Raw genomic sequence first — 27803 nt, 5'->3', positions numbered from 1 at the left:
GCTCCTCAGCTACTACTGGTAGGCACAGAATAAAGTGTACCTAAGTTGATTAGGGACCTGCACACTTTTATTTTTCTTGATGTCTTTAAAATGTAAATGCAAAAAATTTGAAAAAGTCTATTGTTTAAGATGGAGAAAAGTCACTTACATTGATATCTTTCCACAGACTTTCTTTCAAAAGCCCTATAGTTGGGGTGTATGGACAGAAAAATATTAGTATCCAGAAACAGTTACTCAATACATGTTCTAATACAAAGCACGGGAAAAACTGTTAATAAAATGAGGAATACTAGGAAAGTTAATATTCAGAATATAAACTGTGTCATCCTGGCTGGAAAATGTTTCTATGAGTAGTAATGCACTTATAATAATTTCAATTTTTATTGTTATCAATAATTAACAATAAAACTAGTATCTTATTAGGCATTTCTATGTTTATAATATGTACATGACTGCTAAAATTTTATTTCAATGAATTTTAAAAATTGCTGTACATCCTAAAAAATGGACTAACTACCATTTTATTTCAGGACAGCCCACTGACCCACAAATAAATCTTGGTTTAATTTTTCTGTTGTATAGTATGACACATGGAAAATTATTATGAAGAAATAAGAACTGCTGAGTAAAAAGGAATATTGAGACTTCAGTTAAGTTAGAAGTGCCTATATACTTCTTAAAGGCTTAATTTTAGAAGAACAGTCATAAACAGTTTTTTTTTCCAACCTGAATGCTGCTGTCCCTAACTTTTGTGTAAAAGTAATTTCTCTAGTGAGAAATTAGGCTGCTTCATGTTAGCAGAGGTAGATATACTATTGCAATATTGAGATTCATAATGACATATGTATTTGGTTTGGCTCCTGCCCAACAGCCCCTGACACCCCTAGGATTTCCTAAGTGATAAGAGTGATAAAGGTATCTTTTAGTATTCATAACAAATAAAGGGTTATATCACACCTGAGTTCATGTTAATGAAGTGGATTTTGGGGAAGCTCCTAGTGATGGGGCCTGGTTGCTAGGAGAATCAACCGTATGATGAGAAGGTTAGAATTTTCAGCCCCAAACTCTGATCTGATAAGGGAGAGGAGCTGAAGATTGATTTATGCACCCGTGGCCAAAGAGTTCAACAATCACACTTATGTTATGAAGCCTCCATACAAGTCCTAAATGGTGGGATTTAGAGAGCTTTCTAGGTTGGTGGTGCTGGGAGGGTGGTTTGCCTGGAGAAGGCATGGAGGGACTCCACACACACCTCACTCTATGCATCTTTTACTTTTCCTGAGTTGTGTCCTTTTGTAACAAATCAATAATCTAGTAGGTAACTAATTTTTATGAGTTCTCTGAATTGTTCTAGCAAATGATGGATGCTGAGGAAGCAGTTGTAGGAATCTGTCATTTTTAGCAGTTTGGTCAGAAACACAGGGGACAACCTGGACTTGTGTGATTGGTGTCTGAAGTGGGGTCATCTGGTAGGACAGAGCCATCTGTGGAATCTGATCCTATCTCCAGGTGGACAGTTTCAGAACTGGGTTACACTGTAGCATGCCCAGCTGGCATAAGAGAATTAGTTGGTGTGAAGGGGAAAACTCTACATATGGTGGTGACCAGAGACTGTTCTCCCTTTCAACCATGAAACCAGTGAAACTTCTGCTGCATAAGTTACTTCAAATTTACAGGCCAGTTTTTAAAATGTGTGATTTCTTATTGTTTTTCTCATACAAAATCCCTCAAACTGTGGAAGCTTCAGGTCCCACAAAACCTGGTTCTGCCTCTGCTGATTAGAAATGAGATACAGAACTAACAGAAGCTAGAGCAACATTCCTCTAAGGATAGTCCTAGATCCACCTGCCCCAGAATCACCTGGAAAGCTTGTGAAAATGCAGACCCCCACTGCGGTCCATCTGAAGAGACGCTGACTGGGAATGTGCATGTTATCAAGTTCCCCAGGTGATCTTACCATGAAAACTAAAGGCATCGAATTTTTGGGTTGGACTGCTGGCCAAGGCTTAGCAATGGTCTTTATAACATACCCTGTGGGCTCCTAGTAGCTTGCCAATGATCTCACATCCAAAATAAAATAAAGAGCCAGAAGGAGCTGGTCTTGGGAGAATTTCTCATCTGGTGGAGCTGGAGAAGTTTAATTTAAATGACTTCTTGCTCTTGAAGGGTTACCAAATATATCTTAAAGTTGTTGAGGTAAAACCCTTAAAATTTGTGTGGTAAAACTCTGAAGTCTCTTGGCTCCATTCTTAACCAAGGGAACAATTCCAGACAGCACAAGAAAATTCTAACAGGGGCTGACAGTTGATCTCCTGTTCTAGTCACGGCTGGTCTTTCTCCATCTTCCTTATCCCTACAGTCCAGGTGAAGAAAAGAACCAAAAGGACATAGGAGAGAAGATGATATTAACATAATTTTTAGCACGTGCCTTCATCACTGAGCAGTTTCTTGAGACACTACACTGCTTCTTCCTTGGCCTTTTCTTTTAAAAGAAGTTGAGTTCATCATGTGGGAATGGGAGGAAACATTCTTGGAATCTTATGTCAAAACGATCCACGGAGTACCAAGTATTTAGCTTGGGCTAAAGTACTATCTATGCTGATTTGGGGAATGCTGGGAAACTTTAGCCAAATTATATCTCTTCTCTATTCCAAGGTGGGTGACCATTTCTGTGACAAGCAGAATAGTGTTGTGGTTAAAAATCTGGGCTCTCAAGTCTGACAGGGGTTTTAATCCTGCTTTGATAATTTTTTAAGTTGTATGACCTTGGGCTATGGAACCTCTGTGTTCTCAAGGGCAAAGTAAGGGTCACAATAAAATAAACCTTACAGGATTGTGGTGATAACTAAATGTGACAATCGACATAAAACACTTAGCTTGTGCATACATGCCACATCACTTCAGTCGTGTCCACCTCTTGGGACCCCGTGGACGATAGCCTGCCAGGCTCCTCTCTCCATGAGATTTCCTAGGCAAGAATATTGGAGTGAGTTGCCATTTCCTCCTCCAGGGGATCTTCCGGACCCAGGGATCAAACCCTCATCTCTAATGTCTCCTGCATTGGTAGGTGGGTTCTTACCACTAGCACCACCTAGGATTGCTTAGCTCAACACTCAGCAACAAGGATTACTATTAGTGAGCTCTGCCTCAAGGGAATGGCAGCCCACTCCAAGATTCTTGCCTGGAAAATCCCATGGACAGAGAAGCCTGGTAGGCTACCATCCCTGGGGTCACAATGAGTCGGACACGACTGAGCGACTAAGACAGACAGACCTCAAGGGTGGGCTGAAGGAGTTCCCAATTACCTGATGGGAGCAAAGCTTCTGTGTTAGCTGTTTGTGGCTGGGTAACAGATTGCCTCAAAACTTCTCATTGTCTCACACTGTTTCTGAGGATTGGGGATCTGGAAGGCGCTTAGTTGGGTAGTTCTGGCCCAGGGTCTCCCAGAGGTTGCAGTCAAGCCTGGAGCCACAGTCATCTAAAGGCTTGATGGGGTCTGGAAGATCAGCTTCCAATCTCCCTTAGAAGGCTCTTGGCAGTAGGAGTTAGATCCTTAGCATGTGTACCTTTCAGTAGGACTCCTCACAACACAGCAGCTGACTCTTCCTAGAGAGAAAGCAAGTGTGACCAAGAAGGACCACAGTGCCTTTTATAACCTAAAATCAAAAGTGACATACCATGGCTTCTGCTGTATTCTGTTGGTTACACAGACCAACCCTGGACAGTATGGGAGGAGACTGCACACGTGTGTGAATACCAGGAGGGAGAGATCGCTGGGGGTTTTCTCAGAAGCTGGCTACCCCACCTTTAAATAGTTTTCCTGAGCAATGCCACAGATGCTCCTTTTTTTTTTTTTTTTTGGCTTTAATTTTAGAGCTGAGAGGCTTTGAAATGATTATAGTGGTTTATAATCTACCGGCAAATGAAAGGCATCTATGCATCAAGATAAATGTCTGAGTGGGGTCTTCTAGCCACTTGAAAAACATGTGGCTCCACATGCTAAAGAAATCCGCAGCTGACTTTAGTAAAATCTTGACTATTAAGTATTCCGGCTCTGCACTTTCACAAAGCGCAAAGGACAGAAGTTGTCTGTGTTAACAAGTAAGAATGGTTAGCGGATAAGTCATGGTTTACAAATCTGTATTTATGATTGGGGTCTGGCTGACAAACAGCAAGAATAAACCATACAACCTGGGGAGTCCAATTCCAGCAGGAAGTTGCTTTGAAATAACATCATACTTCATTCACTTCCCAAATGATGTCTTTGACGACCAGTTTGGACACATCAATAAAATGTCCTGTCACTTACCATATTTTATTTTCTTGCAGCGTTTCCCACTGTTTGATGGTAACTCTCACAGTGCCTGTTCTTACAGCAGAATCCACACTCTGATTTAGATTTGCCAAGTAGATTGCTTTTGGCCAAATTTCTTGTCCAAACACAGGTCCTTATGGTTTGAGAGTTCCCAAGATCCCTAAAGAAAAATATGCAGCTTTACTGGCTCGGATTTGTAGCTCCAAAATTTAAAAGAAAGCGGCTGGTTAACATTATAGACATTTTGAAGTACTTGTCTTTCAGAAATGCAAAGAACAATAGCAAGGAAAGCCTTTGATGGCTCAGAATTTATTTTATTTTATGTACTTATTAATTGGTACACTTTCTCCCCCATTTTAACCAAAGATTCTGTACATTGAAACAATCAAATAAGTAAAGACATGTGTCTGCTTTAAAAATCTCGATACTGGTTAAGTCTCGGAGTCCTTTTCCATGCTTTCTGGGTAAAGGCTCTTTCTGTTCTCTCAGCCCTGCAGCACTTTGATCTCAGAAGCAGTGCCATTTGGTTGTAAATGTATGTGGCGCCTTTGATCTAGTACTTAGCTGGTCTTATTTAAAATAGATAGCTTCTTTTATCTAAGTAGTGTTTACTAGGTCTCGCTCTATGAAAGATGGTTTAAATTGCTATTATTTAGATAGAAAGTTATATAAAGTTTCGTAAGAGTGCCCAGATCTGAATCTAATTCTCTAAATTCTAAAACCCCAACGGCATTATTATATGTTTCATACAGCAAATTCTTATTAAAATGAGCTGCTTTTACAGATGTCAGGTAATATTTGCAAAAACTTTGTTTGCTTTTTAACAGGGAACTGATTTTCCAAAGAATAATAAACATATCCTACACTCCGGCAAAACTAGTACTCTCAGAGAGCCTGAACTAAAAGGCCAATTTTCCCCTCTGCAATTCACATATTAGTATATTTTTCTATTACTGGATTATGAATACAATAAAGGGTATATTGAAATGGGACTTTTTAAAATTAGTAAGAATAAGTGTATATCTTAAATTCTCTTAATTTCTTAAATACTTTGTCAGGCGCTTTAGTGATCGGTGCTTTCAATTCCCTAGGCTATATTCAATTATTCATTCAACAAACTATGTTGCAGGTGCAAAGACGGAGAGTTGATTAAGTCAAAGACTCCGCCCTTGGGTTGCTCACAGCCTGGGGTTGGGCGGCAGAGCACTAGTGGACAATTACACTTCAGTGTGGTGTGTGCCTCTTATGGATGCTGGTCCTCCCAGCCTGCAATTGGGAATGGTCAGGGAAGGTTTCCTGGAAGAGGTGGTACCCAAGCTTTAGTGAAAGACTGCTGACTCAGAATTCAGTATCCTGTAAATTTCCAGCCAAATCCATATTGCAAAGACACCTCTCCCAGTCTCCACACCCCTGGTTTAATGCAGGTGGCCTAAACCTTGAGATAATGCAGGTGGCCTAAACCTTGAGAGAGGTCTAAAGCTTGAAGGGCTTTGCTGCCTGAAGCTACCTGAAAGGCTTATAGATTGCCATCCAACACTAAGGAGAAAAAACCCAAGCCATTTTTCACAGCAGCCACTTGGTCCTAACCTGAAGGTTAAAAAACATAAGCCTGAGGAACTCTCATAGAGTGTTACCACGTGCTGGGTATATTAATGAATTGAGCCTATGCTCAACCCTACGACACAGGGACCACTATTATTTCCATTTAGAGAGGAGGAAATTGAGGCACAGAAAGACTAGTTTGTCCCTGGTTTTTCAGCTAGGAAGTTCCAGAGTTGGAATCAGAACCCAAGGAGTCTGACTCCAGAATATATGTTTTTAATCATTGTGTTAAACGTGTCTCCCATTTTCCTTCGTTCCTTCCTTTCTTTTCTCTGAAATAAAGATTTGAGGAGGGCCCTGGTAAAGAGTGCAATCACTGAGCACAGAACAGTTGCCATTATTACTTTCGTTATTATTTATTAACAGAGTGTGAAAGCCTCTCGTACATAGTATGCATTCAGTGACTGTGAAATAAGACTAAAACATTTGAAGAGTAACCAAGACATTTGCATGGGCTCTGGGGCTGCAAGAAAGTCTGCATGATCATCAAGGGGATTAGCAATTGGTATGGAAGAATAGATGCAGACAGTAAATGTATAAATAGAAATAAATGTCCAGAGACCCATTGAGTTGGGGCGAAATGATGAGATGCCGGATTCTTTAATGACTCTTTTCTCCTTCCCTTCTTAAGTGCTGCTTAAGTAGAGCTGAGGCCAGACGGGATGCAGCTAAAGTGGCCCTAATCAACTCCCTCTTCAATGAGCTGCCCTCTCGCAGGATCACCAAGGAATTCATTATGGAGAGTGTGCAGGAAGCGGTTGCCTCCACCAGTGTGAGTACCCACCAGGGAAGCGGGGAGCTGGCTGTACTGAGAGTACTGAGGCCTTTGAATCTTGGGAGATGCTAATGTGGACAAGTTCTTTAAGAACTGTGCAGGGTTTTTTTTTTTAGCCCATTAAATTATTAATTTTCAGCAAAAAGAGCACTTAGATTGAAAATCATGATATTGGGGCTGGCTCCCTATCCATGTCTCAGCAAGTTTCTTTAGCCTTCCTGGATCACAATTAATCAAGCTGTCTATCAAAATGGATTGAATTATCCATCTTGATTTGTTTATTTGGGTGTTTGCTGTTTGAGGAGCACTGATTCTTTTAGGGCTTGAGGATGCATGCAGTTGAATACCAAGACATAAAGAAGTTCAGTTTTTCCCAAACTTGACTAATCATAAAAATTATCTGAAGTGCTTATTAAAAGTACCAGTTCCCCAGCCAGCATGAGATCCTGCAATCTGAGTTTTTAAGAAAATACTAACTGCTTGAAGTGAAGTTAAGTGAAAGTAGCTCAGTTGTGTCTGACTCTTGGCAGCGACCCCATGGACTCTACAGTCCATGGAATTCTCCAGGCCAGAATACTGGAGTGGGTAGCTTTTCCCTTCTCCAGGGGATCTTCCCAACCCAGGGATCGAACCCAGGTCTCCCACATTGCAGGCGGATTCTTTACCAGCTAAGCCACAAGAGAAGCCCACTAACTGCTTAGCTATGAGAAAAGCTGTATGCCCAATATTTGTTAGATGTTAGAGTTATCACACTTAATATCGATTACTTTATTCCAAGAGCTCTGGAAATTTCTATAATAGATGTAATTAAATGCAAAGTGCTTTAAGAGCCAAACTGTGTCTTAGAAATTTAGACAGGACATTTTCTCGCCAATCTAGGAGTAGATTATTTGCCCCATGAATTATCTGGTGCTCCTGATCCTTGTACCTCCAAACTATAAACCATTTTCACCACAGAGGAAGCCTTGGGTCTCAACTGGGGCAGGCGTCTCCCTATGTGTCCTTAAAGTGCAGAAACCAAAGGGCATTACCAAAGAGATAAGCTACCTCTTGCTCTGCCTTTAGCATGGATCAACCCTAGCTGAGAGGTTCATTCCCTGATTCCCTTAACCTGACTATGCAAGTCGAGGTTCTGTCTTTCTGGAGAAGCTGCTGATAACGAAGGTGACATTATCACACCAGCTGTGACCTTTTTTTGCTGCCTCCCCCCCTCATAAATGCTCTTATCACACAGAGAAGCAATGAGGGGAGAGAGGCAGGGGCTGAGAGTGGTTGTCCTGGCAGAGAGACTTCAGGGAGCTCTGGTCTGTCTCTGCTCTGAGGATGAAAGGAGGCCTTTCTTTTTCTGCCCTGTAAATTTCAAGTGCCTTTGAGGAAGAGAAGTTAGGAAAATGATGCCTGATTTATATGCGTGGAATTTACTCAGGAGCAGGGAGGGGTCCTCAGTGTAAATGTAATTTATCATTTTTTTTCATGGAAATTTCTAAGGAAGGAGAATATATATGGTTCATAGGCTTCTGGATGGATTTCCTCTGGGATATTTAAAAAGCCAACATAAATATTTCGGCAGTAGTGTGTTAATGTTATTGCATTCAAAAGCTATAAATTTGCGGCTATCTGATGCTGGCAGTTGTTTGTTCAGTCTCACAAAGCCATTGCCCACCTTTCCAGGAATCCAAGGCCATGGGATATTGAAGGGCAGGCCCCAATGCCATTCCAGAGCTCATGTTAACTTTTTATTGCCACTCCCCATAACCAAATATTGAAGGGGAATTTCATTTTTTTCTCATCACCCACCCACCGTGTTTCTTAAAAATTAAGTGGTCCAGAATTGAAAAAATATAAACCAAAATCCATGTCTCCAGGTTAAACACCTGGAGTGAAGGTGAAAAGCTCCTATTGAGAATCACGGTCGTCAAACATCAATGTGAATCAGCCATAGGTGTACATATGTCCCCTCTCTCTTGAACCTTCAAATTAAAAAATAAATTAAAAAAAAAGTATCATGGTGGTAAAATATGAATGGTCCATAAAACTGGAGAATTTTTTTCCCTGTTAGTTACATAATTTGCTTGGTGATCACTAGAATCTTATAAAGCAAGTCAGCATTTCAAGATTTCAATAATGGATGAAAACAGCCTCGAAGGGCAACCACTCATTCAGTTCAGTTCAGTTCAGTCGCTCAGTCGTGTCCGACTCTCTGCGACCCCATAAACCGCAGCACGCCAGGCCTCCCTGTCCATCACCAACTGCCAGAGTCCACCCAAACCCATGTCCATTGAGTCAGTGATGCCATGCAACCGTCTCATCCTCTGTCGTCCCCTTCTCCTCCTGCCCTCAATCTTTCCCAGCATCAGGGTCTTTTCAAATGAGTCAGTTCTTCACATCAGGTGGCCAAAGGATTGGAGTTTCAGCTTCAACATCAGTCCTTTCAATGAATATTCAGGACTTATCTCCTTTAGGATGGACTGGTTGGATCTCCTTGCACTCCAAGGGACTCTCAAGAGTCTTCTCCAACACCACAGTTCAAAAGCATCAATTCTTATGCGCTCAGCCCTCTTTATAGTCCAACTCTCACATCCATACGTGACTACTGGAAAAACCATAGCCTTGACTAGATGGACCTTTGTTGACAAAGTAATGTCTCTGCTTTTTAATATGCTGTCTAGGTTGGTCATAACTTTCCTTCCAAGGAGTAGGCATCTTTTTATTTCATGGCTGCTCATTAGGGTGGCATTAATGCCACTACCAACAAAAACTCTATAGAGATATGGGAATTTCTGCTTTAGTATAATTATTCTTTTTGAGTATATAATCAGTTAACATTCTAATGAAAAGCTAGATTCAAGTTGACTTCAAAATCCTCTTCACTCTGAGAGATGGTGGGATTAAGGCTTTTATCCCAAATCAGCTGGAGATGGTTGTAAGATGCATACCTGAAGGGTTAGAACCACAGGAGTTTCACCGTGGGGTTGCAGGATTCATTCATGACCCCCAAAGAAGAGAAGGAAGAATCCGTGATACTTTCCTTTTCTGCTTCCTTCCCAAGGGCACTTTGGATGACGCAGATGACCCGAGCACCAGCATCGGAGCCTATCACTACATGTTGGAGTCAAACATGGGGAAGACCATGCTAGAGTTTCAGGTACCTGCCACATGTTTATTTTGCTACACAGCTCCTAGAAGCCTGGGGGAATGCCAGTCTTATCACGAACAGCTCTTTGTTTATTTTGGTCATTTTAATTTAACCCTCTTAGAATCCAGCACTGTAACTCTCTTTTAGCAGCACTGCAATAGGCTAAAACAAACCAGTCAACAAGGCACCATCTTTGCTTCTTCAAGGAAAGTAGAAAACTTAAGCTAAGAAACAGGTAGGGAACATTACCATCTTATGACCCTATTAACACTTTACCAGCTTTTCAGTATAAAGCTCCCCTTTAAATCAAATCAAACAGCTTGACATATTGGTCATGACCATTTGGTTCTTAGTTTTCAGAAGTTATAGATGAAGATGACTGCAATGGATATTAAACAATTTCCCCCTCTGTTATGGTATTTTTTGTTAAACAAGATCTTCCATCTCCTATCATTAACTAAATCAAAAAATTCAGCAAGCTGTAGCTGTTTTCATTCCACTGCTGACAAGCAATAACAGAGTTAAGGAACTATATTACCTGTTATTTGTAAATTAATTATATTAGTAGTAAGAAGAAGAATGGCTTACACTCACTGGATGCTTACCTTGTCTGGCACTGTGCTAAGCGTTTAACAAGTCTTACCATAATTTAACCTTCACAATAAACGTGTGAGTATTTATTATACCCAAGTCATCACTGAAGGAAGTATGTCATACAGCTTAGTAAATGGCACAGCCTGGGCTCAGACCCAGGCAGTCTGATTTCTGAGTTCACATTTTGACTATTATCCTATATTGGGCTAGACACAAAAATTCAATAGTGGTTGAGAATGAAAAGTATGCTCTCTAAAAAATTAAATTTGAATACAGTTGACCATCCATATACATCAATGCTACTAAGAATCAATATGCAGTGTTATAATAAGGAGACTTTACCTCCAAGATTTCTATTATTTTAGGTTAGATTCCAAGAAGCAATCAGAATATAAAGTTTTATGGACAAATATGTTCATCGTGGTATAATTTACAGTGGTGGTATAGCTGAACCCTAAAGCCAGCTTTCAAATACCATCTTTGGTACCTTTCAAACTCTTTTCCTGACTACAAGGCCACAGCCACTTCTCAAGTGGATATGTCCGTCCTGCCCATTTTAAAATTCATTAATTTTACTCACCACTCTTGTTTGATTTGGAGAAGGCAATGGCACCCCACTCCAGTACTCTTGCCTGGGAAATCTCATGGATGGAGGCGCCTGGTAGGCTACAGTCCATGGGGTCGCTAAGAGTCAGACATGACTGAGCGACTTCACTTTCACTTTTCCTGTTCATGCACTGGAGAAGGAAATGGCAACCCACTCCAGCATTCTTGCCTGGAGAATCCCAGGGACGGCGGAGCCTGGTGGGCTGCCATCTGTGGGGTCGCACAGAGTCGGACTCGACTGAAGCGACTTAGCAGCAGCAGCTTGTTTGATTGAAGCAAAAATGCTCTTTTTTCATCCTTTCCTAGGAAGATCTCAGTCATCCAGACTTCTCCTTAAGCAGTTGTGGTCCCACTGACCTTTGATGTTGCTTGTCTTGGTTTGCAAAAGACCTTGAAGCTCACCTTCTGGTATAGACAGCGGCTTGCAGCAGCCAGTGGTTCTCAGCCCTAGCTGGGGAGTGGGTTCAGCTGCTCACCTCTAAATCTGTTTCCTCATTTGTACATAAATCAGAAAGAATAAGAGTAGCAATAATAGCAGTGCTACCTCACTGTGCCATTGTGAAGATTAAACGAGGCTGCATAGGGAGTTCAGAACGGTTCCTGGCATATGGTAAATGCTCAGTAAAAAATGACAACTGATAGTATATATATTTCTGAAGAAGAACTGCTTTACTTGAAATGCCAGAGGCTACCGGATGGATTCCCTTGACAGCTTTACCTAACCTAAAGTCTTCAGATGAGGACAAGGTAGCTTCCCAGCACTAAATGTTTCAGGACCTTGGGTCTCCTGCATTGCAGGCAGATTCTTTGCCGACTGAGCTATGAGGGAAGCCCTGCTATAGAATACAAGAGTGAAACTAGCACAAGTCCTTTTTTATATCCCATAACAATCTAAAGTCAAACAGAGGAAGCATAAAAGGGAGGCGCATGACACAAGAGAGGGAACACATGCTAAAAAAAATCACACAGATCCAAGGGCCAAGCCTGGGAACTCCGCCATTCTGAGATTCAGTGTTTCTCATCTACAAAATAAGAATCACAATGTCCATTGTGTAGACTTTTTGTGGGACTTACACAATGTGACATTTATAAAGCATTTAGCACAATGATTCCCTAAGAAAGAAATCATTTATTTTAATTCCTCCTCTCTCTCTGACAGAAGAATATTGTACTTTTTTTTTTATTACAGAATGAACGTTGCCTGGCCAAGAACATGGTAGCTTGTATAGGATTTAGTAACTATTTTCAGAAAAATCAAGAATGATTTTTTTTAATGCAGTGGGTTAGTCTGCCAAATACAGGGAAGGCAAGATTTTTTTTTTTTAATTTTTAAATTCTGTCCAAGTACTAAGAAAGGCTGTACTCAACCACCTTTTAGTAATACCTTTTTTTTTTTTTAATTGCCTTGCTATGGGCCGCATGTTTTCTGTGTGGTCTGCGTGGTAAGGTATTTAAATATGTGAAATAATAATTTGACTCATATTGTGGAAATGCTTCATAAATTCTCATAATGGAGGCTGGGTGCTGGATGAGAGACAGAGGTAGAGGAAGACGTGAGGGCAGGAAAAATCCAAACTCCCTCCTCCCAGTAGGGATGCTGGCAACCCACAGGGAGGGCCATGAAGTACATCCCTCTTCCTTCCTCCAGCCCCAGATTGCCTGCTGGTTTCCTACACATTCCTCCGTGGCCTGGGTTAAATGCATCAACTTGTTTCTGCGCATAATGGGAATTGACCACAGGCCTGGGCTGTTTGCAGTCAGCACAGCCATTCAGTACCCCTGGTGGGTCATAGATGTGTGTGTATATCTAGCTACGGATGACTCTACAGTCTGAAAACAAGACTGGCGTCTCCTGACTGTGCTCCGGCTTTCCAGGGGGGCCGTTAAGGAGGCAGAGCTCAGAAGAAACCTGATAGGCTTCTGCTTACCTTCACTTCGTGGGCGGGAGGCTGGGGTGCCTGTTTAAGGTAGCCTTGCCTCTCTCTGTAGAGAAAACTGCCTCATGTTTGTGGGGGTGGGATGGTGGCAGCTCTAGCCACTGGGTCTTGTCAAGGTCAGATTCAAGGCAGACTTTGACTGAAGCTGGTTAATATATTTATTCTGAAGCCCTAATGCAATCCAAAGACGAGCTGTTTATTTACATCTTTGCTAAATTCTCCAGGTCGCCTTTTAAAACCTCATCCCATAAACAAATTTCCTCTTAAATCCATTCTCTTGGGTGGGGAGATGGTGCCCACCTGTTTTTCAAGTTCTCCATTTACACTGTTTGTTTTTCTTATTTCTGATGAATCACAGAACCAAGCCAGTCTCCCAGATAGAGTTCCAGAGAGAAGCAGTGTACATTTTCTCCCTGCGAAGTAGCTGGGAGGCCACACATTGTTTCTTGAGGTGGCAACACCGGGAATCTCTGTGAGGACAGACCGTTGTTGGTTTAGATTGAATGAATGACAACGTGAACCAGAAAAGCTGCAGAATGAAAGCTACAACTGCAATGTTCCTGAAGAGAAAGAAAACACAGGATTCGATTCACCATTTGATTTCGAATTTACTTATGGGGCCTCCCTGTGGCTCAGATGGTAAAGAATCTGCCTGCAGTGCAGGAGACCCAGGTTCGATCTCTGGGTCGGGAAGATCCCCTGGAGAAGGAAATAGCTTCCCACTCCAGTATTCTAGCCTGGAGAATTCCATGGCTAGAGGAGCTTGGTGGGCTACAGTCTATGGGGTCACAAAGAGTCAGACACAACTGAGCAACTAATACTTGGTAAAGGGAACTGGCTGCATACTTTATGGGGCCTGGTGCAAGAGGAAAGTTTAAGGCCTTTTGTTCAAAAATTACTATGAATTTAAAGATAGTAAAGCGCTAAACCAAGCTCAAAGCCTGAGTGACTGCACAGATCACAAGCTCGTGAAACTGCCCTTGTCCCTGAGACAAGATCCCCAGAAGAGCCCAGACTAGGGTAAGAAGAGTCAAGCATTCAACTGGGGTACAAAATTTAAAAGAGCATCAAAAAATGCAGTAATCAAGGCAAATAATATCATAATGCAATACGCTTAAAACTCAAAATAAATGTGCAAAAATCTATGACAAACAGAACATCCAAATTTTAAATAAAGATAGGATTTTAAATAAAAGACCCTGAACTTGTACAACTCACCGTAAGTCTTGCGTCACTCACCTGGCCCCAGTCTCAACTCCACCTCTAGGCCAGCTTCTTGTTTATCTGTCAGCCCATGCAGAGGAGCCAGGCTTCTAGATCAGCCCATGTGACAAATACGGTGCAAAGACTTCAGTGAGGAAGAAGCAGGACAGACAGCCCACCAAACAGACTTCATTCAAAACAATAGGGCTTCAACAAGTAGGAAACAAGGCTGAGAAGACCAGGCAGTGAGGAGTCATGGGAAAACTAGGAAAGGAGTCCTCACAGAAGCCCACGGCCACCCTCTCCTTGCCAGTCTTTCATAATGCAAGGATTTCCAGTGGAATCAATGAGAAGCACGCAAGGATTTCCTGGGGTTGAGCCAGGGTTCACACAGCTTCAGGAAGATCTGAAGATAGTGAACTTGGTCATGTCAGTTCAGTTCAGTTCAGTCGTTCAGTCATGTCTGACTCTTGGCGACCCCGTGGACTGCAGCACACCAGGCCTCCCTGTCCATCACCAACTCCCGGAGTTTACTCAAACTCATGCCCATTGAGTTGGTGATGCCATCCAACCATCTCATCCTCTGTCGTCCCCTTCTTCTCCCGCCTTCAATCTTTCCCAGCATCGGGGTCTTTTCAAGTGAGTCAGCTCTTTGCATCAGGTGGCCAAAGTATTGGAGTTTCAGCTCAACATCAGTCCTTCCAATGAATATACAGGACTGATCTCCTTTAGGAGGGACTGGTTGGATCTCCTTGTAGTCCAAGGGACTCTCAAGAGTCTTCTCCAACACCACAGTTCAAAAGCATCAATTCTTGGTCATGTGAGGGGAAATAAAGAAATGGGACAGGGAGAATGTGGAAATATTTCCATATACTTCATATGACGATGGTAAGATTCGTTATCTCCAGAGAGGAGGGCAAGCACTATAGATCAGGACACAACGTGAGAAGGTAGAAAGAAGGTTATCTTTCCTGGGGGATTTAGGAACAAGAGCTGCAGTGAAGAAGAGGCAGTTGTGTTACTGCAGAGGAAACAACTGCTTGATGATAGGATAGAAATTTAGACAAACCAGAGTGGGTGAGGAGGATAATCCTCCTCCTGCAGGCGAAAACAGTCCAAGTCTCAGTAGGGAAGTTTTATGAGAGGGGTAGGTTGCCAAGGGATATGAGAAAGATTTCCAGTTCTGTTTACAGAATTGTGGGTTCCACAGTGTTAGGAGGGTTGCTGAGCAACACAACAGAAATTTATCTGGACGAGGGGCTTGGCATACAGATAGGAACGAAAGCTTAGAGGACGTTGGAGGAAAAATATATTATGAAGGCGACAGTTGTCAGAGGATGGAATTAAGAGCTCTGTTAGCAATAGGTTGTTCCTTAAACTGGGCCACACGGATGCAAGGACGATGCCAGGAGGGTTACTGATGCCACAGAATAAACTCAATACATCTTTCTGGGTTGTCGACATTACATGAAGATTGCAAGATAAGGAAAGGAGTGGAGTGGCATTCATTTTCTTCTTTAAGGAAATGGACATACACAATAAAATATAAAATCTAAGAGGAGTCTTACAATAAAACGTAAAACATTTGTCAATATTGTCCCTCCTGTAACACCATGGAGACTACTTCATATCAGAACCTAAAGAGCATTCCTATCCATTTTTTTAATGTCTGCAAAACATTCAGTGAGTAGGCCTGGGGGTATAGCGAGGAGGGCAACACAAGTTTACCTTCCTCAGCCACTGGGGTTATCTTGATAAAAGGCATAGTGGAGGGAGCCAGATTAGATTATGGATTTGGTTAGGGAACAAAAGACTCTCAGTTTCCCAAAGTAGCATGGTGATGTGACAGAGTGGAAATCTGTATGGGAGCAGAGACAAATGCAGAGGAGTCATAAGAAGGGTGAGTTCCCCTGGCACTGGACCCAGAACCCTGGGCAGACGTGGGGTCAGTGTGTGCCTCAGCTGGTGTCCATGTCCTATTGTAATTAACGGAAACACATGGTTTTGCTTTTACCAAGATCTCTGTTCTTGGGCTTCCCTGGTAGCTCAGACAGTATCTGCCTGCAGTGTGGGAGACCCGAGTTTGGTCCCTGTGTCGGGAACATCCCCTGGAGAAGGGAATGGCAACCCACTCCTGTGTTCTTGCCTGGAGAATTCCATGGACAGAGGGACCTGGCGGGCTATGGTCCATAAGGTTGCAAAGAGTCAGATATAACCAAGAGACTAACATTGTGTGTTCTTGTGGTGCTTACTGTGTAGTAATACCTACACAAAATCCCAAACCGAAAAGAAGAAAAGCATTACATTCTAATGGCAATTTAAACATGAGAATAGTGCTATTCAGACATGAGAAGTTTAGACATGAGAATATTTGTTCTGATGATCTTATCTCTTTAAATTTTACCTCATAATTTTAAGATAACTGTAATCTCAAACTGAGCTTATATCTCCAGATTTCGTAGTGAAAACATTTTCCAGAGCAAGCAGACATAAAGACAGTAAAAGACCACTTTTTTTTTTGAATGGGCATAAGACATCTGTTCAGATGTTAAGCTTTCAAAACTTGTTTCATGACCAGGAAGTTCCTTAACTGTATTGTTATTTTCCAATAGTTATGTGGCTGTCGTGTGTACTACCACTAATCCTTGGTAGATGTTTCTCTGATCAAAAAAGAAAGAAAAAAAAAATTGCAGGTAACTTCAATGGAAGATTGCTAATCCTAATCAGATTGGAAAAACAAAATATTCCGTATGTTGAATTCATGTTAGCTTGCCCTTGATATCATGCAGGGAAAGAGTGATGCTGATAGAAAGGCTAAATGCTGTGCTTAGCCCTGGCTGTTGAACGTGAAAACTGTGGGTGGGTTTAATGTCAATTCATCTTTACTGTTCATATTTTAGGGCATTTTCTTGACTGAATTTATAAACTCAGGGGTATTTTACAGTTTCTGTAGTTTGCCCATTTTATGCTCTATATTTATTTTTTGGCCTGAATTTTTAAAAATTTAAATTATTTTCGTATGTCATATTGTCACATGGTTGAAAGCTCAAAAGATACAAACGAGTGTCAGAGGAAAGTCTCCCTCCATTTTTCTCCCCAGAGGCGACTCATGTTCCCAGATTCTTTTGTATCTTATCAGAACTCTTCTAGGCATTTATAAGCAAACATTTATAAGCATCTTCTAATTCTTTTTTAATCAAGTAGTAGCACACAGTATATGTGTTGGACACCTTGCTTTTAACAACACCTCACAGAGACTCTTTATATTAGAATGAGAGAGCCTTCTCACCCTTTGTGATTGCATTGTATTTGGTAGGATGATTGTGTTGTAAGGGAGGAAGAATCATTTTCTTTTTATCCTTCTGAATTCTTAGCTGAGACTCCTGTCATGAAAGGCAGATTAAGAAGAGAAAGACAGAAGTACACCTCATATATGTGTGAGAGATACCCAGGGAAAAATGAGGACCTCCATCAGGTGGCTAAATACCATCTTAGTACGGAAGGGAGAAGGGGTGTAGGCCTCTCAGGAAAGCGCATGTGCGCCTGCCCAGTTGCTCAGTCATGTCTGAATCTTTGAAACCCACGGACTATAGCCCACCAGGCTCCACCTGGCTCCTCTGTTCATGGGATTTCCCAGGCAAGCATACTTGAATGGGTTGCCATTTCCTCCTCCAGGGGATCTTTACGACCCAGGGGTCGAACCCGTGTCTCTTAGGTCTCCGGCATTGGCGGCAGATCCTTTACTGCTGAGCCACCAGGGAAGCCCCTTAGGAGAGAATAGATAATCTTTAAGAAAGGTGAATTGATCCTTAGAAGAATAGATAGGAGATATGATAATGACAAAGTTTGGCTGAACGTGGAGTGGGCCTCACTTTCTACTTCTGTGATAAGCGTCAGTATTCCCTGGTTGATGAAACTCCTGGAGAAGAGTTTTAGACAATTAAGTTCCTTTTGGAGGATCTGTCTTTCGGGAGATAAGGGGAGTTCAGAGAAAGCTTCTTCCTCTGTTCGTGGTTTTTTAAGTAGTTACACCTCAAAATAATCAATATACCAAAGTTGCATATTTGGGAGTGCTATATTCTGCTACACCTCAGGATTTAACCATTCCTTTTTGTGACCATTTCATTTAACCATTCCTTTAAAAATGAACATTTAAAACATTGCCAGTCTCAGGCAATTTTTTAAAAATGATACAATGAATAGCCTTGCCTACACATTATTCGAAGGTGTGCTGGTATATTTATATAACTTCCTGCGTGTAAAATTGTTACAGCATATGTGTTTACACTGTTGAGAGGTATTTGCCCATTATTTAATAGTTCATGCCAAATATAGATAAAACAGAGGAGGGAAGGAAAAACGCTCCGGAAGCCTATGACTGTGGTATTTGAAAACTCTCAAAGTGTTCTGACAGTATTGTATATTCCATTTCCCCAATATAGTTGGGGATTAGAGTTATGACCTCTTCAGCAATCAGTGAGGCACTTTCTTTCACATTTCTGCTTTGAGACTAATGACAAACATTTGGGTTTTATAGGAGCTTATGACCATTTTCCAACTATTGCACTGGAATGGAAGCCTCAAAGCCCTTCGTGAAACAAAATGTTCCCGACAGGTGAGATTTTTCCAATAAAAAGCAGGTTTGTATTGTATGGACTGAGCAGATCGCTGATCATCTTCCACTGAGGTTCCTTATTTGAATTTTTCTCTGTTTAGTTCCTTATTAATTAAGAGCAGAGGATATATGTATATATGTGTGCTACGCTTAGTCACTCCATTGTGTCCGACTCTTTGAGACCCTCTGGACTGTAGCCCGCCAGGCTCCTCTGTCCATGGGATTCTCCAGGCAAGAATACTGGAGTGGGTCGCCATGCCCTTCTCCAGGGGATCTTCCCAACCCAAGGATCAAACCCAGATCTCCCTCATTGCAGACAGATACTTCACTGTCTGAGCCACCAGGGAAGTATATATATACTAACATACATATATATGTATATATATATATACACACACACACACACTAACATACATAAGTATATATAATTTTATGTGCATTTATGTGCATATATCTATATGTGCAACATATATAAGTATACTAACATATATATGTACATATATATATATATATATATATCTGATATATCTATCTAGATTTAGATCTAGATCTATCAGTCCAGTTGCATCAGGGACTGACCACATACACACACTAAGAATGTTGGCTGGCCATAGGACTGATCTAGATACCTGTACTGAATGCTAGAATGGAGGGATCACTCAGACAGACTTAGTTCCTAAGTCAGATACAGCATCTACTCCAGGTAGTGTGCCCCTCTTCCACTCCTCAAAGCAGAAAGAAATGTGAGTCCACACCACCTCCAAACCTCCTCACCGAGAACAGGTAGGTATTTGTAGCAGGAGGATTTTTCTCACCCCCACCAAATGTTACCGGTGGGCAACAGAACTGATTATAAAGGTGGGAAACATGGTATTTCCATCACTTCAATTTTTTTTTTGTTTCCTATAACTTCAATTTTTTGTTTTTCAGTCACTTCAGTTTTGGGGTTTGGAAGTTTCTTCTTTATTTTTCAGAGACGGGGTCTCACCATTTCTTTGCTATCTATGAAAAGCACCCTGCCCGCTTTTTTGGTGGCAAAGGCAAACCCCTTCCCATACACTTAATGGTTCTCATCTACTATCACTTCAGATTTATTCTTCCTTTATCCCACTAGATTTCAAGGATAGTAGTTTATTTTTGAGAATTTGCTAACAGGAAGTTGTATGAAGAGCAAAGCCTCTACTAGTCAGCAAGATGAGGGCAGATGTAAAAGTTTTCCATGCACTGCTGCCCCAGGAGTTTTTAGTTGTTCTTTGCCTAGAAAGCCTGGCTTTCAAAATGTCAAAGATGGAAAAGAAATGAGTAGCTGACAATGGCTTTGGCTATTTTTTTCTTTTCCTTTGATTTCATAAAAAGCCTTTGAAACATGCCGAGTTGGTTACAAACACTTTTCCGTGATTGTTTTTAATTTGTTAAGGTCATAAATAAATACCATATGTTCTTGAAAATAAAAATAAGCAACGCATCCACTCAACAAGGTCTTCTTAAAAAGCATTCATCAAACTTATTCATGACATTACAATGTACTGGCAAATTTTAAACATGAGAATTGGAAGATAGTGACTAATTTTGCATTGTCTGCAGAAAGTAAGAGACAATGCACAGAAAGTTACCGTTATGATATCAGTGATGATAATGCCTATATTCCATAATTTTTAAAGTCCTTCTCATAGTTACTATGAACCATTTGGTCTGTCATCTTCCTTATGCTAACAACACAGCAGTTAGGAAGTTGACTCTCCTGGTGTCTATGTCTTGTCCTGTTTCAAAGCTTCCTGTTTTCTGCAATGGGTGTGGCCAAACCCAGTTCTGCCCAAATCCTTCTATATAGTTGTTTCCCTCTATCTTGCCAAAGGAACTAATGTTGGGCAGAAGGGTTATAAATAAATGAGGTAAAGCTCATACTAATTGTTGTAAGAATGCAGTTTCAAAGGAACATATATTTTCCAGTGAGGTTAGAGCTCTGTTCTGTGAACAATATTAGGTCATTCCTGGTGGCAGTATTTTGATTCAACTTGGAGTGACCTTTACTTTGTGTACCAACTGAAGCCATTTCTACTTTTAAGAGGTATGTCCTGGGATTGGGCTTCAGTTCGTGAACATCAGACAGGTTTGGTTGTCAGTAGAACCCCCATGGGTGTTTGTGTGGTGGGGTGGAGGGTGGAGGCCTAGGTACTTTTGTTGCTCTTTACTGATGCTCTGGACCTTGTCTCTTGGTTCCCAGGAAGTCATCTCCTACTATTCCCAGTATTCCCTGGATGAAAAGATGCGCAGCCACATGGCCCTAGACTGGATCATGAAAGAGCGGGAGTCTCCGGGAATTCTCTCCCAAGAGCTGCGAATGGCCCTGAGGGAGCTGGAGGAAGCCAGGAAAGCAGGACAAGAACTACGGTTTTACAAAGAAAAGAAAGAGATCCTGAGTTTAGCCCTGACGCAGATTTACAGTGATCCTGACACTTCTTCACCCAGTGACGATCAGCTGAGCCTCACGGCCCTTTGTGGCTATCACTAGCAAGACCAGGTCCCAGCCGCCCCCAAGGTGGGCAGAAGCCGGACTCTCCCATTAGGAAGCTCATGGAGAAGTTTGGTCATCAGAGGCTTTAGCGCTTCTAGATGCTGTGTGAAGGCAGTAGTAACTCTCCTCACTTATTCCATTCACAGTATCTCAAGAGTAGTAGGACCCTTATAGGACCCAATGTCCCCCTCAATGCAATTTCCCCATCTCATTCTCAATAGTTCCACTTCAGACCGAAAGGATAAAGATGGGATTCTTTGGAAAATATTTTCCAGGCCTGGCTTCAACCTGAAGCCTGGCTGACATGTGCTTTGCTGGATTACGTATGTTGTTTTAAAAAAAGGACCAGTGTAGCAACTCCAAAAAGAACACCAGCCAGGATTAGGGAAAGTAGCATGATAGTAATTAAAAAATACTTGGGATTAAATAAACAATATGGATTATTTTAAAAAATATCCAGGGGTCGGAGTTTCTTCTTAAGCTTTGTCAGCTGCAAGATCATTTACACTCCACTAGGTGTAACATAAAACTTCAGTGGGGATTTTATCTGGATGTCCCACTATCAAAGATTTTTAAGTGGTAATGGTATGAAAGTACTATATAAATGTAATGTGGCTTAAAATGTCATTGTAATAAATTTTTTTTTTAAAGTCCACTCTTCCATATGGGGATAAATGTCACCCAGGATAGCACCCTCGCTTGTTTTCCTCAAGAAGAATTAATATCCAGTTTTTGTGAGTCCTCAATCAGTCATGTGTATTTTTAATTTGCAAATAGATGAACTGCTTTATTTTCATGTCTGCCACCTCAGTCATATATCTATAATGGGGACAGTTACTGGCATTTCTAAGATTAAAACATTTTGAAAAATCATTAGCATTTAACAGTACTTATATTTACATTTGATTTGTTTCTCCTGCCTTAGAGAAAAGGAATTACTAATTGTCTTTGTTGTTGTTCAAGAACTTAAGCCACCAGTAGCTCAAACGTAGTGTCACTTCTCAGTTTAAATTATTGGACTCTTCTTTAAAGGAGGGATAAAACATTGCCATCTCTCTTTTAAAATGGCTTGGGGTCAATCAACTGATTAGAAAACCAAAAGCAAATACAAACCAATTTTTATGGTTCTTCGTCACTCAAATTTAAGAATGGTAGCAGTGCCAATTTTGAACATTTATAAATAGTTCCTTATTTTTAGCATGGGATGGATTATCTTGCATTACTCCAATAAGTCAAATTTAAGAAAAAGAGTTTTCTCAATTTTCAATAAGATTTCCTTTTCTTCCTGTTTAGGCAAATACACATTAACTTTCATGAAAGCTGAAACCATTATAATTACACTAATGTTTACAACAATGTGATACTTGTAACTTCATATCTAAATATCTACAACGCTAATTGTCACTCCTTGAATCCCCATGAAACTGTATGCTGAGCATGTATTTTGGAAGTAGCCTTATTAATAAAAATTAACTTCACACATCATATTTCTCACCCAGGGAAAAATTTAGCTATCTACTTTCCCTACTCAAATGTCTTGCAGAGTTAATACTATATAATATTAGATACATTTTATAAAATATTGTTTTAACAAAAAAAATCACATCTCTCCCCATAATGAGGCTAAATGTCACCTAGAAGAAATTCCCAAATAGAAATTAGAATTAATATCTGTAAGTGAATACATTTTGAAATTAAATCATTTCCTACTTAATGTTTTCTTACAGTCATTACTCTTTATTATTTCAGAAAAGCTACAGCTTCCCATGTTAAGTGTGATGAAATGTAGGTAACATCTGTACTACATTTGCCATCTTTAACAATGACCACCTCAAGCTGATGCTATCTAACTAGATGCAGGAACAGTAATCAGCTAGAAAATATTAAATGTAGTCTCTGCCCGGCAATTAGAAAAACTACACTCGTTCCGTACACTGGAAGCAGGGGCTCTGGCCTGGCTGCTATCAACTTTTCCTGGCTGGTCTACACTGCCCACTCTTCCTGCCATGGTGTGGGAGTCTCAGCAAAACAAGCGAAAGTCAGAATCTTTGCCACTCTCTTTGATGTTCATTTATCACAAATCGGTATCAGCTAAGACCTAATGTCTGTTGGTGTATCACATAAACATCTGTAATTCTGGCCCTGAGATGACAAGCAGGGTGGAAGAGCAAAGTAGACTATTATTATTATTTTTCATTTTCTTTATCTTGTTCTCAATAACACACTGTGTTGAATGGGCCTGGAGTGGAGGATTCTCTACTTTAATATATAGAACCCTGGGTTCTAACATTTTGTGGTTATAAATTCTTTGAGAATCTGATAGAAGCTATGGACCTTATCCTAGGAAAGCAGAATGAAACAATTACATTCAAAATTACCCAGACTGTTTCAGAGTGTATGTGAACCTCCCCAACATCCATTCATTGCTCTGTCCAAGAACCCCCAGTTTAGAACTCTTCATTTTTGCATATCTACTCTCAGTTTCTTAAACTTTTCAGCAGGGCTCCAACCTAACTCAGACATAGTCCCATTAACCTATCTCTGAGACAAATGTCATCATCCTTAAATACAGAATTGCACTGATTTGTGACAAGAGATAGCTTAATTTTCACAAAACCCAAATACCCCAGATTGTTATGAAAAAAAAACACTTAAAGAAATTTATTCACTTAACTTGTATGAACATATCAAAATATTACAGATTTAATAAAGTTGTTGTTCCTCTAATCAGAATTTGGTTGTCCATTTGTTCAATATGTTTGCTGTTACATTCATTCACCTATTTCTAGAAAAGGAAAAGAATCAAGCCATAGATATTCTTGAAATGCTGTACCTACATAAACGATAAATCTGATCAGCTAGGTCTCAGGAAAACAAGAAAGAAAACATAAAAGCGAAACACCTTTCAATTTCTTTAGAGAAAGTTTTTGACATCAGGAGCACTGTTGTAGTTGACTTTATCTCTGAAATACTTTAGAGGGTTCTCAGTTATATTATGCCATGCGTTTCTTTCTTGCCAAATGACAAAAGAAGCCAGACTAAGAATATTTTTATTACCCTTGACTATGTTTATAGATAAAGAGTATTTAAGACATTAGCTCTTATATATTGTTGATTTTTGTTTTGTTTTACCTTGCAGAAATGCAAAACTCGAGATTTCTTCTATGGTGCCCACCATGTTAAAGAGTGAATATTAAGATTATTTTTATCCAGGGCTCCAGGGAAATGAAAATTATTTTCCCTACCACAGTAGTTCTCAACTTTGGTTCACATTAGAAATATTCAAGGAGATTTAATAGATTCTAGCTATTCAGACTATCCCCAGATCAATGAAATCAGACTCTCTGGAAGTGGGACCCAGCCATCAGTATTTTTTAGAGGTCCCAGGTAGTTCCAGTGTGCAATAAGTTTGAGAACCACAGTTCTACCCAGGAAGTTCTGGCTCAAAGGCCTGCGGCCTAACTAGTGGGAGCCATTGCTTAACTTGGCACTGGCCGCAAATTAAAAACATTGAGCTCTTCTGATCTAGGTAGGAGCAAAACCTTTTGCTTGGGCAAGAGGCTTTCCTGGAGCCCAGAATTAAAGCAAGGGCAAGTGTGTGTTCACACACACACCTTATCTTAGCAGGAGAGCCAGATTCTGTTCCAGGTCCAGGCTTTTTCTCAAATATGACACACAAACTACCTGCACCAGAATCATCTTTTAAAAATACAAGTTCCTGGTCCACGCCCAGACCTGCTAACCAAATTCCAGGAGAAGAGTCTGGATTATTTACCACTTCACCAGGTGCTTCTGATCACATTTAAATTTGAGTTCTTTTGGCCAAGAGCTCGGAGAAGGCAATGGCACCCCACTCCAGTACTCTTGCCTGGAAAATCTCATGGATGGAGGAGCCAAGAGTCACTACGAGTCGGACACGACTGAGCAACTTCACTGTCACTTTTCACTTTCACGCATTGGAGAAGGAAATGGCAACCCACTCCAGTGTTCTTGCCTGGAGAATCCCAGGGACGGGGGAGGCTGGTGGGCGGCCGTCTATGGGGTTGCACAGAGTTGGACACGACTGAAGCGACTTAGCAGCAGCAGCAGGCCAAGAGCTACTTAGCACGTTCTTTAGTAGGCAGCACAGCCTTGGCCTAACATAATCAGCCTCTTGGTGGAGAGCACAGAAAGGAATAAAGGAGGACAGGGGAGGTTTGCCTCTTTACTCTGGAAGCTAGAGAGAAGCAGAAGGGCTAGCTGCCTTTTCTCTCCCCAAAGAGTAGCTCCCACTCTTTTTAACACTTTGGCTCCAACATTTGGAATTAGCTTTAATCCCTATACTGGAAACCATGAAAATCTTCTATTAGATTATGGTTAAAGTCATTTCTTTAAACCTCACCGAACCCTGGTAGCACATTCTCTGTTGGTGCAAAGTAAGTTGTGGGAAAGGGAAGCAGAAGTTTTTCCTGAGAGCTGCTGATTCTCTAGTGATCGTTGGTTCCCAAGTGAAAATCCTGGATTGCTATCTATTTATAGGCAGTTCCCAATTTTAGCAGCAAGCATGTTTCACAAGTCCATTTGTAATTCAGTTATTCAATCCTAACGATGCATTTTCCCACAGGAGCAGGGTCATAAATGATGGCAAGTTTCCCAGACGAGCCTATGTAAACAAATATATATATGCAGTATACATGCATGCTCAGTCGTGTCCGACTCTTTGCAACCCCATGGACTGTAGCCCACCAGGCTTCTCAGTCCACAGGATTTCCCAGGCAAGAGCACTGGGGGATCTTCCCGAGCCAGGGATCAAACCTGTGTCTCTTGCATCGGCAGGCAGATTCTTTACCAACTGTGCCACCTGGGATACCCCATATAAACAACAGGGTAACTTATAAATGGATCTATGGGACATAATCTGGCTCTAGGTTGTAGGCAGGGGAGAGTAGAATAAAGGAGACAGCTGTGGGTCTCAGGCATATTACTGAAATCTCCCTAGGGCATATTTCTTCATCTCAAACTGGTTCTCCAGAGAGTCCCTTTGTTTTCTCTTTGCTCCCTACCCCACCGCAAGATTAGCTTGACAATACCCCACCCCTTGCCATCCCTGTTTCTTCTTCCAATCATGGTTTCTTCTATATGCTGACTTACTGAAGAAGTGCTTTTCTTCCTGCCTATCCTACAAACACTTTGAAAATTTCTAACTGGCATCACTAGAAATAGGAACATTGGATGACCTAAAAACAGCAGCTACTAAGCCTCTCTGCAAGTCCTGCAGAGAAAGACCAGGCACCGGATGTGGAGCTGCACTCTCCCACCCCGACAGTTTCCTACTTCCCTGGTGTCCTCATTGGACGCCCCCATGGCTTTGCCCCATCCTGATCATGGATGCCCCATAGCTAGCCAGTGCTTCTGGGTAATCTGGCTCAAAACTGCAAACTGGACTGATCAGTCCATCCCCCTCAGGAATGTGAACCAAGAAACATGGAAGGAATTTGCCAGTTCGAGATGGGAGCTGAAATTGGAAGAGTCAGGTCAATGAGTGCTGTGCAGTTTGAAGGGATGAGGAAGAAGGAATGATGCGTTAACAGAGGAAGCTGGTCACTAGGAAGAGAAGAAGGTGGTCGGTGTAGACAGCAGATGCAAAAAGAGGCAAAAACACAAGTTGAAGGTGCGACAATGAGGCCCACGAGGAAACAGGAAGAGCGGCTGGCCCACACCCCCTGCGGTAAATTCACTTACTCTTTATCTGACTGGATCATACACTTTGCAACCAAAGAAATCTCACTTTACTAATTTCAGAGCAAAATGACTCCAGATTTACCTGGACTTTTCCTCCTGAGAAGAGACCAAGAAAACTGACATGAGGCAAAACAAAAGAAATAGAAGCAACAGAAATAACTGCTGAGAAAACTAGACCTAGAACCAGCAAGAGAGTTAGATTTCTGCCCACTCATTGCCCCTTCCACTCCAATGTGAGCTCTCACATCAGTCAGGAGTCCTTCCCAAATCTGCAACAAATTTACGTATTATGTCCTAACCCTCCTGTTTTTCCTCCCCTCCACAGAAATTCCTGTGTTCTCATGTTCCACAGGAGGTATGACCACAGAGGGAAATAGAATTCTTTGTTTACAGATAGAATTCATAATCTCAAATAAATGTTACCTCTTTAAAAATTAATCACCTTGGGAAACTAATAACGTAAGTTGACAATGCTCAAGCGCACTGTCTTTGCCAAAGACATTTCTGTCATGAACGCCTCTGTGGGAATAGCCCTGTAAGTCCATGTGAGCAAAGGAATAAAATCAGTTTCTTTTCTCAGCAGAAAGCACCTTACCATCCTGAACAGACTAGTTTATTTCAGTAAATACTTAGCAGGTATTAGGACTAATAGTTGAGTCCGAATTTCTACTCGAGGAACATTCATTGAATGTTTGTTATTGTGCCCTGGTGCCTCTCTTACTCGGAGAAGGCAATGGCACCCCATTCCAGTACTCTTGCCTGGAAAATCCCATGGATGGAGGAG

The 27803-nt window shown here is 41.2% G+C and overlaps 1 protein-coding gene and 1 long non-coding RNA gene across 2 annotated transcripts in view; one reads left to right on the top strand and one right to left on the bottom strand.

Moving 5' to 3' along the window:
• Nucleotides 1-22171, top strand: part of LIX1 (limb and CNS expressed 1) — a 52181-nt gene extending 30010 nt beyond the window's left edge. The window contains exons 3-6 of the mRNA XM_081498853.1: nucleotides 6549-6689; nucleotides 9742-9837; nucleotides 18706-18783; nucleotides 21008-22171. Coding sequence (XP_081354979.1) covers nucleotides 6549-6689; nucleotides 9742-9837; nucleotides 18706-18783; nucleotides 21008-21295 — 603 coding nt within the window. The 3' untranslated portion in view covers nucleotides 21296-22171. The remainder of the gene's footprint in view (nucleotides 1-6548; nucleotides 6690-9741; nucleotides 9838-18705; nucleotides 18784-21007) is intronic.
• On the bottom strand, nucleotides 189-14630 carry LOC145509628 (uncharacterized). Its single transcript, XR_014056250.1, has 5 exons — nucleotides 14205-14630; nucleotides 13266-13435; nucleotides 4310-4475; nucleotides 3306-3606; nucleotides 189-2968 (listed from the first exon to the last, which is right to left on the bottom strand). It is a non-coding gene; the product is annotated as an uncharacterized LOC145509628 (long non-coding RNA).
• Nucleotides 22172-27803: the final 5632 nt, after the last annotated feature.

Source organism: Giraffa tippelskirchi, chromosome 6 (genome assembly GCF_054371585.1).
Source record: "Giraffa tippelskirchi isolate mGirTip1 chromosome 6, T2T-mGirTip1v1.2.pri, whole genome shotgun sequence".
NCBI lineage: Eukaryota > Metazoa > Chordata > Mammalia > Artiodactyla > Giraffidae > Giraffa > Giraffa tippelskirchi.
The sequence above is the reverse complement of the archived record's forward strand: the minus strand, read 5'-3'. Positions and strand labels throughout refer to the sequence as shown.